This window comes from Dryobates pubescens, chromosome 9 (assembly GCF_014839835.1).
Source record: "Dryobates pubescens isolate bDryPub1 chromosome 9, bDryPub1.pri, whole genome shotgun sequence".
Lineage (NCBI taxonomy): Eukaryota > Metazoa > Chordata > Aves > Piciformes > Picidae > Dryobates > Dryobates pubescens.
In genome coordinates this window covers 34881720-34900516 of record NC_071620.1, presented here as the reverse complement: position 1 = coordinate 34900516, position 18797 = coordinate 34881720, and the positions used below count along the sequence as shown (strand labels likewise).

Sequence of the window (18797 nt, the reverse complement as noted above, 5' to 3'; positions counted from 1 at the left end):
TTACAGCAGCAAAAGTGAGAATGTTGCATGAAATGGGAAGAGGAACAACTACAACAAGCTTTTAAAACAGCATTTAAGATGGAGAAAGCATGTAGAGCAAACACTGTAACAGAGCAAGCTCTGAACACGTTTGTATTTAAACAAGTACATTTCCCTTTTATTTCTTAAGAAGTTTATTGTTGATAAAAATGGTATGTATTAAAGCAAACACATTATACACATAGAATAACCATCAGTAGCAAAACCTTACGGAATGAGCACTACTCATTGCATTGTATAGGGTTTACAAGCAAAGATATACTTAAAAACCCTCAAGAATTAATGTACTTCCAAGGTAAATTAGGCACAAAATGTAGCTTGTAACTAGCTCTGCAAGCATCTCACTGTGATTTCACTGTTACAAAGTATGACATGTGATCAAAACCAGAAGCTGATTTCTTAAATCTTTAAAACTTTATTTGTACTATGTGCTGAAATAGTACAAATCTATACAACACTCCACCTGTGTTAAAAAAGCATCTACAGTAGGGACTATAAATTAGAGTCAAAGGGCTAGACAGGAAATTACCCCTTTATTTGGGCTCAGGATGAGTATGACAAATTTATGGCTTTGCTTTGTGGACATACTTGAAACTGAGTAAGTCCTACAAATATGGGGAAGAAAGGGGAAGTTATTTGTAATGGCTATGAGCTACAATAGAATTATTTTCAAGGGTTGTTATTAGTACAGAAACTGGCTGGAGTCTGCCATATGCCTCCCTCAGTTTTCTGAACAGGATGCAAAGTACAATGTGAAATTGTGAAGAATGAGAGATTGTCTCACAAAAAAAAGAAAAAAAAGAGAGAAATCCAAGGAACAGAAAACCCAAGAGCTTTGCTGCAAGGTTTTAGCTTAGATGAGGCTTTAGCTTAGAAAGGATTAGTAATTTTCAAGAAAGGAGAGGGCAGCAGCAAGGTTATGAACCATGATAAAAATCTTACCTCATGGAAAACACAGGGATTTTCTAAATATACATATTAGAAAAGTGTTTTATTAAAATATTAGATATTTTTCATCTTCCCTTACCAAAATGTATTGCTGAAAGTTGTCCTTTTTTGCTCGTTTAAACCAAACCCCATTGAGGCTTCCACAGAACTACCAGGAACTCTGTGTGCTTTAGGGGTACATTCTTAACTGCATCATACAGGAATTGCTTAACAGATAAAAATAAACATCTTAAAGTCTTAGTGCTGTTTTTGATTAGCATAAACGTAAACCAGAATGCACTGAAGCGAGATGGTGACAAAGTGTGCCATGCAGTATGTATACAGAAGTATGTCGAAGCAATGAGGTGACTGAAGGGTGAGGGCTTTTAATCTATTACATTCACATGAAATCATTTAGAATTAAAATTGTATGTGAAGGCAAACTCTGTGGAAAGGTGAAAAGTACTGGGATGCCTAACAGAAGGGTGCCAGATGTGTTACTGTTTTGAGCATGCAGAGCTAATGCTTTGAAGGCTACTTCTAGTTCTTTACTGCCTTGTTTGCGCTGGCTGCGGTCTGGTCATGGTCAGCAAGTGCTGTATGGCATTAGGAAGTTAACCCACAATCTCTGCAGGTTCAGTGACCAACTTAGATCCATCCCACGCTGTCTTGAACTGTTCAGGAACCGGAAATTCTTTCTGGTAAGAAACAAAAGCAACAATGATGGTTAAATAAACAGTGGATATCTCATGAAGACCAGTGGCATACTATTAGTGCTACATGACTGAGAAAGCATTGATAGCTCAGACATTACAGGATTAGAGAGAAGCCTTCTTCATTACTCTAGGAAGTTATTTTACAATGCCACACAGGAAAAAGCCTTATTGCTACCTAGTTTCAAACAGCCTTGGTATGGTAATACTTTGCAGTAATTCCTCTCACACCATTATTTGGAGCAACTAAGTAAATAATCCTCATGTCAGAAATTATTTTAGATTCCATCAGTGTCTGGGTTGGAAGACAGTAGAAAGGATTTAAATGTGGGAATTTAGCAAGGAGTCTCCTTCTAAGGTCAAAAGCAATGTTATAATAGGGAAGAATAATATAAAAAACATCCTTTCATTTTAAGTGTGAAACACTGAAGGAATTGGCATCCCTTGTAGGGGATCCTTCCACTCCATGTATTTGGTGAAAGGAGGGGAGGGGTTGTCAGGTCTTTCTCTGTTCTCACTAAACAAAAAGCAATGTGAAGAGAAAGTTTTTTTTTCATTCAGACCCCAAACAGATGTTTTGATAGCTAGTAATTTCAGCTGATATGGTGATCTGAGGCAAGACTGATCAAAAGGACCATTTTATAAAGAAATGAGTGAATGTACACCCACTGAAAAATCATTCCCTTTTTAGTTCTCTGAAGCTGAGCATCCAGCAGTCACTTTGGAGAGAATCAGAATTCTCTTGTTGAGTATTTTCTTTCACAAAGCCTAAACCCCTCTACCTGACACAATTTCAGCCCAAAAGATTAATGAGGAATTGCAGTTCTGTCTATGGCCATTCAGCACAATTTCAGCACTGCTCTATTCAGGAAACTGTTATGGGTATGGTTTGCCTGCATAACCCCTTGCTAGTGTGTGAAGTGTACTAGAAAGGCCAGTGGGCATAGGATGAAAATCTTATTAGGGCAGAAAAGGAGCCAGGAAAATGCACCTCTTTAAGTGGCTTTTAAGGACTTAAGGTGAAAATGCTAGAAAGTACTGCAGGTACTACCCATGTCTCAACAGCTTTAGAAAAAAGAAGTATGTTGTACTGTTTTATTTCATTTGTAGTAGTGTTGTATTTATCTGTTTCAGCACCACCATCCTCAGGCTTGAGTGCTCTTGTGTGAAGTTAATTTCTTCCAGAGATTATGTTTAGCTATCAAAAAAAGAAAATGAAATGGACAGGAGATGAAGCCATTATCTCTCAAAATGGAAAGAAAGCATGTCATGTCTGGTCTTTGGAATTGCTTTGTGACCCAGCAAATAAGGAGTTCTTCCTGCACTGATAGCTGAAATGTCGGTACATAGCTCTTCAGTTGGTTTGTATCATTATTTGGAGGTGTAATATGTGTGGCTTGTTATTTTCTTTCCTAGCAGTTTAAGAGTTATTAGCTACCAAGACCAGTGTGGAAGGGGTAAGAAAGCTTTAAAAATATCACACTCACATAATCGCCGTCTTGGGGGATGAGGATGTTCATCTCGGATGACTTGGCACTCACAATCTCACAATCTAGTGATTCCTCACTGAGGTAGATGTGGCAGCCTTCTGTTTTGTTAATAGAAATGGTTGGCACTTTCCCCATCACCTGCAAAATAAAATCTGCTTACTATCAAATCCTAAAGTGCACACAAAGATACTGTTAATAAGATCCTCATTTCCGACCAGGTCTAATTTTGGCTGCCAGCATCCGATTCTGTGTGTCAGCTGCCCGCATAATACTTATATTTGATTTGTTTGTGAAAATTCTTGGCAGTGGTAACAAACATCTACACACAACAGAAAACTTAAAATATTGTCCTAGTTTCAGCTGGGTAGAGCTAATTTTCCTACTTAACAGCCAGAATAGTGCTGTGTTTTGGATTCGGATTGGCAACTAGTATGAGAAGAATGCTGATAATATACTGATGTTTTTAGTTGTTGCTAAGGAATCCTTTCCAGCTCCCCATGTTTTGCTAGTGTGCAAGAGCAGAAGAAGCTGGGAGGGAGCATGGCCAGGGCAGCTGACCCAACTAGCCGAAGGGATATTCCATACCATAGAATACCGCAGTTCACTGTCGGGGGGAGAGGGAAAGATTGATGCTCAGGTATCAGTCAGCAAGTGGTGAGCAACTGCATCGTACATCACTTGTCTTTTCTTGGGTTTTATTTTTATCTCTGTTATTTTCCTTTTCATTACTATTATTTTATCATTAATTGTTGTTATTACAATATTTAATTTCATTTTAGTTATGAAACTGTTCTTTTCTTAACCTACAAGTTTTTATTTCTTGATTCTTTTCTCTGTCCCACAGTTTGATGAAAGTGCTTCCCTGGTTCTCTCTAATTCCAGTGATGCTTCTATGCTGACCTTTAGGCAATGTTCACATTGTTCATCAGTGAGAACTGATTAAGAAATCAAATATGTCAACCTTAGCCCAGTAAGGACAAATGCAAGATCCCAGCATGCAATGGTACTCAACAAGTGAAAGTGCCTTCTGAAGCTCTTTCTGGTTTTACAGTAGAGAATAGAAAATGTTTTTATCCCACTCAGGCAAGGTTCTGTTCTACAAAAATACTGAGATAATTTAATTAAGCCTCTAAAGTTATTTCTTATGTCACTTTAAAAACAAGCACAATATTTACTTGAGGGGAGAAAGGGAAACCTTATCTTGTTTACAGTTCTACAAATGAAAAGATTTCTTCATGGCTAACTAGCTGGTTGTCAGCAAAATTCCTCCTTCTCCTGCTGCCTTCTCTAGCAGGGACAGCAATATATACTGTGGACAGTGCATCAGAAAGGCAGAGGTTCTTCCAAGCCATAAAGAAGTAACAGCATGTGATAGCTACGTACTTGTTAACCATAGAACCACAGAACTGTTTGGGCTGGAAAAGATCTTCAGGATCATCATGTCCAGCCATTAACACAACACTATGAAATCTACTGCTGAAACATGTCCCTCAGCACCATTTTCACACATCTTTTAAATAATTTCAGGGATGGTGATTCAACTGCTTCCCTGAGCATTCTGTTCTAGGGCTTGACAATGATTTCAGTGGAGAAATCTTTTCCAGGTGTCCAGTCTAAACCTCCCCTGACTCAACTTGAGGGTATTTCCTGTCATCATGTGATTTGCAGACCAACACAACAACCCCCACTTCACTACAACCTGCAATGAAGTCATGTCTCCCCTAATTCAAATGAAGAATCTATTTTCAGTTTCAGTTCCTTGAATGAGAAAGCAAAGAACAGGTGGTCTGTTCTCTTGCATCCCAGCTTGGTCCTGAAGTCTGATCTCACTGCATCTTAAACTTTCTTTTCTTTGATGGATTCTCATGTGAAATAAAGAACAAAAGGAGGGTATGCTTAATGAATTCTGCAAACATCTGGCAAAGAAAAATGTACCACTGAGAGAAAAGAGAGCCAGGCAGTATGGCACTGAAGCAGCTATTCATAGCAAAATCTGTAGGATGAATTTGTTGCATTAACATATCATGTATTTGGAAATTATAAGCTCAGGTCTTCAAAGCACTGAGAAAATTGAGGTGCTCAGCACTTGGCACACTCAAACCCTGCAGAAGCTGCCTGATTTGAGCAGCATATAGCCAGACTCTGTTGTCTGAAGTGGAACTGCTCTGTTGCATGGCACAAAAGCCTTATGCAATATTCATAGAGCCTGCTTAATCAAAAGAATTTTAATTCTTAGAAAAGATATTGCCCCTTACGTGAGTATTAGCAAGCTGTGGTTTTGCTCTTCATTAGAGGGGAACTGTTCAGCTTTCATGAATAGTTCCAGAGCTAACGATAAAAATAATCTGATATTTTAAAAAGCAAATAAGTGCCTGGGATCTGTAACTGCCCTTACCATAAGATGACATGAAGTGATGATGAATAAAACTGCCTGTGACAGTTCAGAAGATGATGCACAGCTAGCAGCAGTGTCCATCACTTGCATGAGGCTCAGAATATAAAACATCATCTTGCTACCATTCCCTGTGGTGGCTGTGACCAGTATTTCATAGATTCATAGAATAATTCGGGTTGGAAGGGACCTTGAAGATCATCTCGTTCCTACCCCCCTGGCATTGGCGGGGACACCCTTTGCTAGACCAGATTGCTCAAGGCCTCATCCATCTTGGCCTTGAACACCTCCAGGGAGGGGAACTCTGAAGCTTGGAGCAGGACTGTCTACATTTAATGTCATACAGCAGGTACAACCTTAAAAACTAAAGAGCTCACTTTGCAGAGTGGCAGTTCAATAGAGTTTAATTAACATTAATTTCTTTTTCACTTTAAATAGTGCATCCTAATGTCCATCCCTCAGACTAGGTCATGTCTGTTGGACACAACCCAGTATCAGAGCATGTATAGTTGGACCTCTTTGGAATGGGAGGAATGAAGTGCTGCAAATGTCAGGTAGACTGTTTTGAACAGGGCAAAATTCCCAGATAGAGAGGGCAATGTATGGATTTAAAATATGTGTATTTTCTTTTCATGGGAGTAAGAAGGAAGATGATCTCTGATGAAGCTTTGTTTACTGGTTATCAAAGACAAAACCAGTAAAGGCTCACAGCCCGTTTATGGACAAGTGACTACTTATTCATGTAAGGTTTGTTAGCATCTACTTTCCCTTTGTGTCATTTAGTTGTCCTTTGACAGTCTGTTAGAATGTTTCCATTGAGAGAAAAGGGAAATAAGAATACCCTCTTCTGGGCTTATAAATCAATTAGCTAAATGCCAGAATTTATCCCGTAAGAATCACTGAACTTCCAAGTACTAAGATGTTTTTAGCATGACAGAAGAAAATCAGGGCTAGAAGTAACAGTTTTTAGAGGGTACACGTCTCTCAGCTTCACTGGAACCAGAAGGGACTGGACTAAGCAAGGTTTGTTTATTAGATGGTCAATAGTTTTCATAGGCATCTTCTAAACACATCAGTAGAATTCAGTGGACCAATCTCTTATTTCTATTGTGCTCCTGTGAGTTTTTAAAATCTCTTGTAGCTACATGCTGAGCTTTTATTTTCCCTGATTTTCTTCTTTCAGTCTTTGTTTGCCTGAATTCTGTCATATTTACCTGAATCTGAATATCCCTGGAATTGATCACTTCCACAATTCCCACGACGTTGTCAAACACAAGGCCAAACTTTTTACAGTTGTCTAAAACAGAAGCAATGATAAATGAGAAAGGACAAAAGCAGATATATGCAGACCTGCTACATTAACTACAGAAATTCCCAGTCTTGCACTGCACAGCTGAGTGACTTCACTCACATCATCAGTCCATTACAGGGAATGCAATGATTCAGCTGCATTATTACTCAAATAAGTTTTTAGGATTGGCATTTAAAGTCCAGCTGAGCTATCCACTCACCAATAGTAATGGAATTGATTTTTCCTTTTATCTGAAGTGTAGATTTGTTACACTTAAAAATGTAGGCCACTTGCTTGAGTTCAGTGTTGTTAATGACCAGGTCATTCTTATCCTCTTGATATTCCTATTTGAAAAGAAAGTTTATTTAACAGCTAACAGTCAGAGAGAGTTTAGTACAACTTATCCTCGAGTCATTGCATCTTCAGTTACAACAGAGCTATATCCTTCCTGGGGCTTAAAAATCTAATCTGCCTGGTGATCAGTATTTTATCTCATTCACTCTCAGATGACACTTGTATATTTTAGAGCTGCAGAACCAAAGAATTTAGCACAGACCTTGACAAAACTGTGATAATTTTGTGGCAGAGATATTATGCTTTCAAGTTAAAAATACCCTCACAAAACTGTTAACTCCCGTCCAGTTTAGACCAGTACTATGAAGAACCCTTTTGCTCCCCCAAATTGTTTGGGTTGGAAAAGACCTTTAAGATCACTGAGTTCAATTGTTACGTAACTCTTCCAACTCCGGTCCCTTAGCACCACATCTATGCATTCTTGGAACAACTCCAGGGACGGGGATTCAACCACCTCCCTGGGGAGTCTTTTCCAATGTTTGAGAACCCTTTCAGTGAAGAAGTTTCTTTTAATATCCAACCTAAAGCTCCCCTGGTGCAACCTGAGGCCATTCCTTCTCATCCTATCACTTGTTGCTAGGGAGATGACACTGATACCCACCTCATTCCAACCTCCTTTCAGGTAGTTGTAGAGAGCAAGTTCTCCCCTGAGGGTCCTTTTCTCCTGGCTAAATAACTCCAGTTCCCTCAGCTACTCCTCATAAGACCTGTTCTTCAGACCCTTCACCAACTTCATTGCCCTACTCTGGATCCTCTCCAGCACCTCAGTATCTGTCTTACAGTGACGGCCCCAAAACTGAGCACAGTACTCAAGGTGTGGCCTCACCAGCGCTGAATACAGGGGCACAATCGTTTCCCTTGTCCTGCTGGTCACACTGTTCTGATACGGGCCAGGATGCTGTTGGTGTTGTTGGCCACAAGTGCTCAATAATGGTCTATAAAGTGTGTTAAGAATAGGTGCAGGCATTACCATATACAATAAGGATTAATACGTGAAGAAATTTCTTTTCATTATGAAGTGTAAAATAACATTTACACTCTGTGGTTGACCAGGGAAGACCAGAGCTCCACAAGGAAAGTTCCAGGTACTATAACCTTAAGGCAATATATAACACAGGCAAAATGTGACTGCACCTTGTGCAAACTCAACTCCACACTAACAACCCTTCTGCATGACTAAAGTGCACATTGTTTCCTCCCTCTTTTAACCAACAGTCACATGAATTTTTACTTGTATAGTCTTTGGTGTACACCCTCAGAAATTAACTTTAAGCAAACATATCTTTTCTATCTGTAGACTGAGCAAAAGGAAACCACTTCTCTACTCTTAAGCATGGAAGAAATGCTTGCAGGGAATGGCGGATGAAAAATAAATGTGTCATTCTGCTGGTTAACAAAGCTGGAGAGAGCATTCTGTGATAACACTGTTAGCTCAGTTGCACAACGGCCTGCAGGAAGGGATTTTAACTGGAGTTCTCTACTGGACTCATTTCTGGGGGACTGATTTTGTGAGAAATTTATATGTTGCTTCTGACAGTCTCTGGTTCATGTGAGTTAGTGCACGATTCTCAGAGCTAAATGCATTCATTTCAGATGCTACAGAACAGTAACAAAACTAAACTGTGTCAAGGCAGACCAACACAAGACTCAGCCTATTCAGAGGTGTGACTGGAACTCACCACTCTCCACTTCTTTCCCTCTAGCTCCAAGACAGGGGCATGGCTCTGCTGTGGGGAATTCTTAGGAGAGGTGGGACTCGGAGTTTGGCTTTTTGTGGGAGAACGAACAGCTGGACCTTGGGCACGTAGGCTGGGATTCTTGTGAGTCTTCTGGTCATCGGAGACATGTCGAAGCCCTAAAAAAAGAGAGTTTTTATGAGAGTCTGATTTCCAGTCCTAATGGTGTTCATATTTAAGCAGAAAAGGTTCATTTGTGCTAAATTATTATATAAATTTATTTTTTTATTTCCTCATGCTCAGCCTGGCCAATGGCTGAAAGCGTAACTGCTGACACAGCTTTAGCAGTTCATGTAAAACGTCTTTTACTGTGGATAAACTGCCTTGGTATCTTCAACAGGAAATGCCACAATGTCTTCCAGTCCCTCTTTGTCTGTAGTGAGCTCTGAGAGCTTGTTATATCACATTTTTCCATCCATAAAAACTAGATTATTTTTCTAATTTGTGATAATATTTGACTTATCCCTGCAGCATTAAAGGCAGGTCTATCAATTGTATATATTTCAACTCATAAACACCCACTTTAATTGCAAATGCCAAGTATTAACACAAAAAGCTTTATTACTGTGCTCCACACTGAGCTGTAAGCCATACCTTTCCACCTGACATATAACACATTTTGACACAGGTTGACACACTGAATGTGTGTTGGGGGGATAAATTTTTATTTCAATTGCAACTTAGAGCTTCACCAGCCACTGAGGATTGAAGATGTCCTGTTTGGATGCTTTAAACATAAAAGGATGTCTCTAAATAAATGGTGTGAATTTCAAGTATGCTGAACATATTTTGGTGCTGTTGCTTCTAATGGAGGTTTTGGTATGCAGTCTCATCCATCAGTGCAGGCCTCAGAAGGATCTGACCTGCTTAAATGCTACTGCAGTGGAGTTTGGGTGAATACATAGCGCAGCTCGTGATGTAGTTTGACTCATGGACCAACATTTGCTTTCTCTTTTCCTGACCTTTGGTAATTGCCTCTCCCTGATTAAGCTGTGCAAACAGGGCTGAGCGAGATGCAGTTCCTTCATCCTTTACGGTTTCTGTATCAAAGATGGGGGGAGGTCCAGGTGGTGGCGGCGGTGGCGGTGGAGACAGGCATGACCCACTTGTTAGAACAGATCGCATAGACATGGGCGAAGCAACAGGACCCTGTTTGGGAGAGATGGAAATCAGTTCACATACAGTGTTTGAAGGAACATTGTATTATGATAACTTACTTATTAACATCCTTGAATGGTGGGAGTTTGAGTCTAGGTAGCTGCAGACTCAGAAGAATGTTTGGCATCACAATCAAATATAGTACTATGACTCCCTACATCAAAGCAGGCAAGGCTGGAAATACTGGCAGTCCACAGCACTAACTTACTGCAGAACTACTCCATCTAAAATACTTCTTTCAAGTGCCTGTCAAGACTGATGTTAAAGATCTTTAATAGTAAAGATTCCTTAATTTATTCCATCATCTACTTACATAAAAGAGATAATGTCTCCTTTTCATCAAATATCAAATTCAGTTAGGCATAGGTTGGTGTGCATTCAGAAACATCAAGAAAATGGTTTGATCTAACACAAAGAATTGGGAGTTCATGACCTGTCAGTTATACATAAGCAACATGCTAAATTATATGCAAAATGTAAAATGCTGCTCTTCAGACTCTTCCACTCATCAGCAAAGATTTGAATACAGCAAAATGTAAACCTGTGGTGATTCTAGTCTCTTATCTCTGAAATCCAGCATTTGAGGTTTTAGTTAAATTTCTCTCTTTCTTTTTTCCCCCTGATTGCATATGACAGCAAGTGACTTATGAGTGAGGAGAACTTTGGTAAAGTAAATAGTCCAATCTTACTTTCAGTTTACATGATCAAAAGTACATGTTTTGGTCTGAATTATAATGCCTACATAGAATATTAGTAAGCAGCAAGAAAATACTAACTGTGAGCTGAGAAAAATTTTAAGCATCGTACCAACAGATGTTAGATGAGAATCACAGAATGCATCAGATTGGAAGGGACCTTTAAAGGTCATCTAGTCCATGCCCCCTGCAGTGAGTAGGGACATCTTCAATTACACCAGGTTGCTCAGAGCCCCAGCCAGCCCTGGCCTTAGGTGTTTGTCCTGGTTTGAGGCCAGGCAGATCCTCTCTTGCCACCAAAAGGGGCAAAAGAATGACATTCACATAAATGGATTGCAGAAGTGATGGAAAGCTTAAATGGAAAAGCAATTAGTGTTTTACAGAAAGCTACAAGCATAGTGACAAAAGAGGTCCCAAAGCATACAGAATCCCCAAAGCGTACCCCAAAGCCTCCCAACACTTCCCCTTTCCCCACCTGAGGGTATACCCAAAACCCCCAGGGCTCTTTCTTCCCCTCACTGCTAGGCTGGTCTCAAGACTGGCCAGGTCTGAGACTGCCCCTCCCCCTTCTCCTCCTGGCATTAGGCCTAGCCAGGCCTAAGAGGCCTTGAGATCCTCCCCCACCGTTACCTGATAGGGAGCATCTCTCACAGGAGTAGAGAGGGAAGAAAGAGGAAGTGAATGGCTTTGCCGATAGATTTATAGGGTGCAGGATATTATGGGTATGAAATACGCTTTTTCCTGTGTCCATCCACTGGCCTGGACACTCAGGACACCAGAGGTATATCTTGTGTGGCAGCAACAGGAGGCACCCAGCCTAAACTGCCACAGTATTTCCAGAGATGGAGCTTCTATCACCTCTCCAGGCAACTTGTGCCAGTGTTTCACTGCCCTCAGTGTAAAAAACCCACTTTATTTTATTTAGTCTAAATCCTCCTTCTTTTAGTTTAAAACCATCATCCCTTGTTCCGTCACAACAGGCCCTGCTAAAAAGTCTGTGCCCATCTTTCTTCTAGGCCCTCTTAAGTACTGAAAGGCTGCAATAAGATCTCTCCACAGACTTCTCTTCCCCAGGCTGAAGAAGCACAACTCTCTCAGCCTGTTCTTGTAGGAGAGGGCTCCAGTCCTCAGATCATTTTTGTGGCCTACTCTGTCCTTGTGCTGAGCACTCCAGAGCTGGACACAGTAATTAAGGTGAGGTCTCAACAGAGCAGATAGAATTCTCAGACAGAATCTGAGAATCACTTTTTCTGTCTTGCCACTGAGTGTCACTCTGATCCCACCTCTCTACAGCAGAGCAGAGATAGTTTTAGAAGCACAGTTGTGGAAAAATTGGGTTGGTTCTGATGAATTTAGCCAGCTTTACAGACATTGTGCATCACACCAGTACATATTTATTAATGGGAAAGAGACAGGGATTTAGAGTCACAGCTCCTCTAGCTGTCTATCTTTGTTAAGAGATGCAGGTTGTTAAAAGTGTATCCCTGGTAATCAATACTGGAAACAGATATTGCTTAACTGGACTCAGAGGGTATCTTTAACCATTTACGATGCCACTCCTTTCTGCTTGCTACTAAACTGAAACAGCCAAGTGTCCGTCTGGTTCATGCATCTCACATGAATGAAAACTCTAGCTATTTCTTAAGAAGCAAATTTCTGGCCTGTAATCCCAAACTGATCACAGTATGACAGTATCACAGTATATTAGAGGTTGGAAGGGACCTCCAGAGATCATCAGGTCCAACTGCCTTGCCAAAGCAGGGTCACCCAGGGTAGTCTGCACAGGAATGCATCCAGGTGGATTTAAAAACTCTCCAGAGAAGACTCTACAACCTCTCTGGGCAGCCTGCTCCAGTGCTCCACCACCCTCACTGTAAAGAAGTCTCTCCTCATGTTGAGGTGAAATCTTCTATGTTCAATTTTGAACCTGTTGTTTCTTGTCTTATCACTGTGCACCACTGAAAAGAGCTTGGCCCCCTCCACTTGACACCCACCCCTCAGATATTTCTAGACATTGATGACATCCCCTCTCAGTCTTCTCAAGATTGAACAGCCCCAGGTCTCTCATTCTCTCTTCATAGGGGAGATGCTCAAGTCCCCAAATCATCCTCGTGGCTCTCTGTTGGATTCTCTCCAGCAGGTCTGTGTCTCTCTTGAACTGGGGAGCCCAAAACTGGACACAGTATTCTAGGTGTGGTCTCACCACAGCAGAGTAGAGGAGGAGAAGAACCTGCCGAGACCTTGTGGACAGACTTCTCTCGATGCACCCCAGGATACCATTGGTTCTCTTGACTACAAGGGCACATTGTTGTCCCACAGAGAACTTGCTGTCCACTAGGACTCCAAGGTCTTCCTCTGTGGAGCTGCTTTCCAGCAGGGCAGCTCCTAACCTGTACTTGTGCCTGTGATATGTTAGTGACCAATGCACAGCAAGATTCTTTTGTCACATCTGTGACATTAAAACTGCATTGAACAAAAGAAAAGTTGAATCCCTGATACTTGGATGAGCAATAAAACTGAGGTAGTGCTACAGTTTATTTCTGAAAGGATCCAAGATCTCTTAAGGTAATGAGCTCTCTTCTATGCTATTAAATCTTTTTGATCAGATGCAAACAAATGAGAAAGGTCCACTTTTGGAATTGGTTACTGTTTCTTGTCCTGATATACTGGAAGTGATGTGCTCTCCTTTTAGAGACATTTCATTGTTGTGTGGATACATTTCACTCGGAGCATTTCTGCTTACATACTTAGTAGTTACAGGCTGTTGTTTTAGGCTGGGGACAACTTTACTGGGCCTTGAATTTACAGTGATTGTCTTCCTGCTTCTGCTGATGCCACTGATGTTACCTGCAGCAAACTCAGCACAACTGTCAGTTATTGTAATAATAATAAAAAAAGAAGAATGTAAATGGATTTAGTGGCACAATCAGTTGTTGCTGCCTGAGGTACAACAGAGATCTTCCATATCTGTTGCCTGCAACCATGGCAACTGAATCCACTGTGTCCTGGTTATCTAGAATTATGAACATTGCATTTGCAGGGCTTTTAAAAATACTCAGCCAGAAATGGCACTCACTGTTCACAGTGCAGTGTAAATGTGCAGATCTGAATTATATGCATGCTTTATGAGAGGAGATTAGTAGCAGCAGTGCTAGTGGTTAATAACTTGTAGTCTGAGATAAAAATCTGATTTTCCAAATTCCAGGGTGACATCTGATTTCCCAAACATTCCTTATTACTGCTAACTGCACAAATATAGTTCTGTGGTTTTCCAGAAACTTGTGTGTGTGGGACTCACTCAAATGTTCATTAGGAATTAACACCAATTAAGTTCTGTAAAGGCTGCAAAGATGCATTGGAGAAATAAAGATATCAAAGTTATCTGGATATGCTGCATACAACAGAGTGGTGGGTCACTCTGCCAGTTCTCTTTGCTTAAAGTGCCAAAGTGAAGGCCATCACAGGAGCCTGCAGGCTGAAATGATGCTGCTGAGTGGGGCATTGAAGGCATATCCCCAAATGGCAACCTGTCTTCATTTAGACAGTTCTGTCCCTCAATGACTGTCCATCTCTGGGAAGGAGAATTGGGAAAAGGAAAGGAAACCCATGGGTTGAAATGGAAACTAATAGAAAGTACACAAAGTTATACTCAGCCTATGTAGTGATCACAAGCTGCACACTCCCAGCAGTGAATGCTGGGATGTTTAGTGCTGTGAGCACCACAGCTCCAGTCAAATCACAGTGGTCACAGCTAACAAGAGAGTTGGCTTCTGGAACAAACCCCTCCAGGGATGGTAGCCATCAGGAGAAGAGACCATTCCCAGTACACTTTCTAATTTATGGTAAGCATGACTTCTATGGTATGGAATACTTTTGTTGGCCAGTTTGGGTCAGCTGCCCTGGCTTCCGCTTCTTCTGGCTTTATCACCTGCCTCACTCAAAACTGTTAAAGAGCTTGCTCACTATGAAGAGCTGCATACAATGTCTGGCCACCAGTAAAAACAGTGCCTTATCAACTTTGTTCTCCTGAAACTGGGTGCTGCAATCTTCTCAGAAACACAAGTAGAAAACTGGTTCTATGATTCTATCCCAGCAAAACCAGGACACAACAAAAGTATGGGACTGTCTGTGTGACCAAGGTAGAAGCAAAACTCAGAGGGATTTGTCTGTGGGTGTGGATGATCTCTCTCCCAGAACCCTGAAAGAGCTATCTTGTGAAAGTACAGACAAAAAGAAAGGATTTCAAACATCTCACTCAAGTTTGGACATGATTTTGTATGACTGCAGAATATCTTATTTACTTTTCAAGATCTAGCAAAGGTAGAAAAAAATCTGGAAAACTAGGAATGTCTTTCCCTTCTACAGCAGTACTGATAAAAAGACAAGTTTACTCAAAAATATCAATCCTTGACCCAAAGAGTGAAGACATTCTAGTCCTTTGAGTGGGTTTCAAGAGTAGGAAAACATATTTAATCCCTTGCATTCATGCTGCCTATCTGCCTGCTCTTCTCTTTACAAGCTTGGTCCCTCCACCAAAGTCTGTGGCTACCTCTACTGAGCTGAAAAGTTTATGAGTTAGGTCCAATTAAGAACACAGATACTGTCACAAGGTCTCAGAAGACACCTGGAATTCAGTCACCCAACCCACTTTTCCTCTTAATTTTGTGCAGTCAGAGAAATTAGGACTGAACCTTTGTTTTTAACTTTTCCCCTGCATGACAAATTCTTGCCTAGTTTATGACCCAAGCTACAGCTACACACGCTAACAGAAGTTGCATCATGATACTTTCAGTTATGTCTGAACACCTCAATGGCCTCAAGTTACACCACAGGAGGTTTAGATTGAATATTAGGAAAAATTTCTGTACTGAGAGAGTCTTCAGGCATTGGAACAGGCTTCCCAGGGAGGTGGTGGAGTCACCATCCCTGGAGCTGTTCAAAAAACATGTGGATATGGGACTGTGAGACATGGTTTAGTGAGCATGGTGGTGTTGGGTGGACAATTTGACTTGATGATCTCAGAGGTATTTTCCAACCTTAATGATTCTTTGAGTCTATTCTATGATTCTATTCTATGATTCTATCTATAGCCATTCTGAAAACTGCAAAAGAATTCAATCACAGATAAGGCCAGACAAAATTGAAGGACAAATCAAAGAAAAAAAAAGTTGCTAAAGTACAGGGAAGGACAAACTGCTCCCCTATAGCTCTCTCATCTTACAGCATGGACACATCCAGTAGTATAACTTCCCACTGAAGTACAACAGCATGGAAAAGAGAGACCAGTCTCCCAGAGGAAGCACACAAAGACTTGTGGTAAAGAGTGTTTCAGCCTCATTCTGGCTTTTATCTGTTCTTTGCCATTTTGATTTACTTGACTGAAATAAATTCAAGTGAGGTGAAATTCTTTGTGGGAAGAGTGGCTCAGGGAAATTCTAATGAGGGAACAAAAAACACAAAAGTGAACTGGCAATGCAGAAAACATGTTGCACTTCTTGTGTTGCCTGCATGCCAGGAAAGTGGGACCTGTGCTGCAGTCCAACATGCTTACACAATGGGCAGTTTTCAAGTCAGCCTAGTGAAGTGGTTCCAGGAGCTTTCTTTATTGCTTAGTTTTAAGATCTATTAATATCTAATCGTATTAATAACTCCTAAGTTACCAACCTAAGTCACTGGCAATTGGTTTGCTTTCCTTAGTCACTCTTCTAAGACCATTTAGATCCTCAGGCTCTAGAATATTTCTGAACCAAATCCTTAAACTGTTCTGATATGTGGCCATACTTGTGGATAGTCCTATCCAATTTCAGCCAAAGTGCCCTTCACAAAGTCCATTCATTTCTCTTCTGTATAGGGTGGTGTTTGTGAGAGCTGCTGGGAATAAAATAGCATGTTATATTCCCACAAAAGTTCATCTATCCTAAAGCAGCAGGTGTTTACCAGCTTTGCTATTTGCAAACAACTCTTCAGAATAACTTGAAGCAGATGTTAACAACAACGTATCTTTACACAAAGAGTACTGAGAGCTATTTAGACTAGCAGAAGTGGTTATTTGCAAGCTGCCTTTCTTCCTCTTTTATTTCAGCTGTTTGCCTTGGTAACAGCTGCTGTTCTCAGTGCCGTGGTGTCTATAGACATCACATCAATTTATGCTGATAGCTGAGTGCTCCCATTAACATCTTGGAGTGGTCACTTTTCCACCATTTGCAAATACATCCTTTGTAAGAATTATTGGAGGGACAGGTAGCTTTGGCCGTGCTTTGTGAAAATGAACATGCAATGAAGCCATCAACTTTTACCCTGCTCTAGCTTTGTATCACAGTGAACTTGAGGTGCTTTTAGTCTTGCTCCTGGAGCTTTCTGAAATGGGGGCAAACACAATTTTCTGAAGAAGGTCCTATCAAGAATAGGAGATATAGAACCTGCAGCCAGGTAGTAACAGCTCTGTAGGTGATGGAACACTCTGTAAACTTCCTCCCAGGGAAAAAAATTGTCTTCAGCCTCCAATTAAACCATGCTCTGAATAAGGTGACAGGAACCAGTTCAAGTTTGCCCCTTGCTAGGTAGCCCAGAGCCATCTGCAGAGAGACCAAGGGCCTCCCACTGACTGTGGCTCAGTAGCTTCCTCTGCTGATAGTGTCTGAAGCTGCTCATAGAGCCAGGCCTGATAAACGCATATTATCACTGTGCAAGGGTTTGCAGGATTGCAGTGTGTCCCAGGTTGAGGCAGATCCTCCCTTGCCCCCTACCAGGGCAGAAAAATGAGACTTGGACAAATGGATTGCAGAAGTGATGGAAAGTTTAAATGGAAAATCAGTGTGTGTTTTACAGAGAAACTACAAGCACAGTGACAAAGGAGATCCCAAAGCATCCCCAGAAGCCTCCCAGCACTCCTCTCTCCTCCTGGCATTAGGCCTAGCCAGGCCCAAGAGGCCTCGAGATAACTCCCCCTCCATTACCAGACAGGGAGCATCTCCCACGGGGGCGGCAAGGGAAGAAAAAGCAAGTGTGAAACCTTGCAGGTAGATTTATAGGGAGCAGGATATTATGGGTATGAAATATGCTATTTCCTATGTCCACCCACTGGGCTGGACACCCAGGGCACCAGAGGTGCACCCTGTATGGCAGCTGCAGGAGGCACCCAGCCCAAACTGCCACACAGTGCAACCTCAAAGTATGTCATGGTTCTACCTTTATCTTGTATGACTGACCGAAGGGTGAAGTACTTGTTCTCTTTGCTGGCTACCTAGCTGGCTCACTGGAAGAAAGAAATGACTGTCCATGCTGAGGCAGCTGGCTGGTTAAAATTAATCTATGTTGAATCTCATTTAATTCCCTCGAAATTACAGTAGAGACAAGTGTAGCCATTTGCCTCTGAGAAGCTGGGCCTCGTTACAGCACATTTCTCCTAGAGGCTTCCCCTGGAGCAGAGGGCAACAGCCAATCTTGTTAGAGAAATAAAGTGCTGTTGGTACCTAAGACAAGTGCTCTGGGTGCCATAGTGTCAGTAACTTCTGGTGGTCATATGTAGCTTGACATGTCTTTAGATGTAAACCCAATCACTGAGAGACAGTCAGAATTTCTTTTTATGTCTTATCACAGATGTTACTATTTCCTGAGCTGTTCTTGCTGAACAGTTCCCTGGGTTAGCCTTCCGTGACACTATTACTGTATTTGTAGCAGCAAGGAGCCCTAGTCAGAGGCTTGTATCTCTGGGGATATGAGTGGCTTATGTGCCAGCCCCTGTACAAACACTTGTCCTGTTCTGTGTTTATCCAGCTTTAGGCTGACAAAATGCATCATGGAAACAGTGGGGGAGCAAAGTTTTTGTGGTGGGAACCTGCTGTGGAGCACATGAATGAACACACATTTCTTGTAGCTGCAGTGGTAATTTTTACTCAGAACAGATGACAAACATCTATGCAATGCATGTAAATTATACAGGCATGTGTATAATGTGTAGTACCTATTTAATTTGTCACCTCAGTTAAAGGACCAGAGGAGG

The 18797-nt window shown here is 41.3% G+C and overlaps 1 protein-coding gene and 1 long non-coding RNA gene across 3 annotated transcripts in view; one reads left to right on the top strand and one right to left on the bottom strand.

Moving 5' to 3' along the window:
- The window catches only part of LOC128897440 (uncharacterized), a 93746-nt gene that overhangs the window by 7497 nt on the left and 67452 nt on the right, over positions 1–18797 (top strand). The gene's annotated exons all lie outside the window — the stretch shown is intronic.
- The window catches only part of CAP2 (cyclase associated actin cytoskeleton regulatory protein 2), a 307559-nt gene that overhangs the window by 228488 nt on the left and 60274 nt on the right, over positions 1–18797 (bottom strand). The window contains exons 8-13 of one of the 2 annotated variants that reach the window (XR_008462385.1): positions 9905–10091; positions 8886–9061; positions 7073–7196; positions 6776–6858; positions 3167–3307; positions 496–1664 (exon numbers count right to left, since the gene is read on the bottom strand). Coding sequence is in view for 1 of the 2 variants with exons in the window: in XM_009898088.2 (XP_009896390.1) it covers positions 1581–1664; positions 3167–3307; positions 6776–6858; positions 7073–7196; positions 8886–9061; positions 9905–10091 (795 nt within the window). In the remaining variant the exon portion in view is untranslated. Of the gene's footprint in view, positions 1–84; positions 1665–3166; positions 3308–6775; positions 6859–7072; positions 7197–8885; positions 9062–9904; positions 10092–18797 lie in introns of those variants that run through there. The other variant, XM_009898088.2, reaches the window with a different exon arrangement.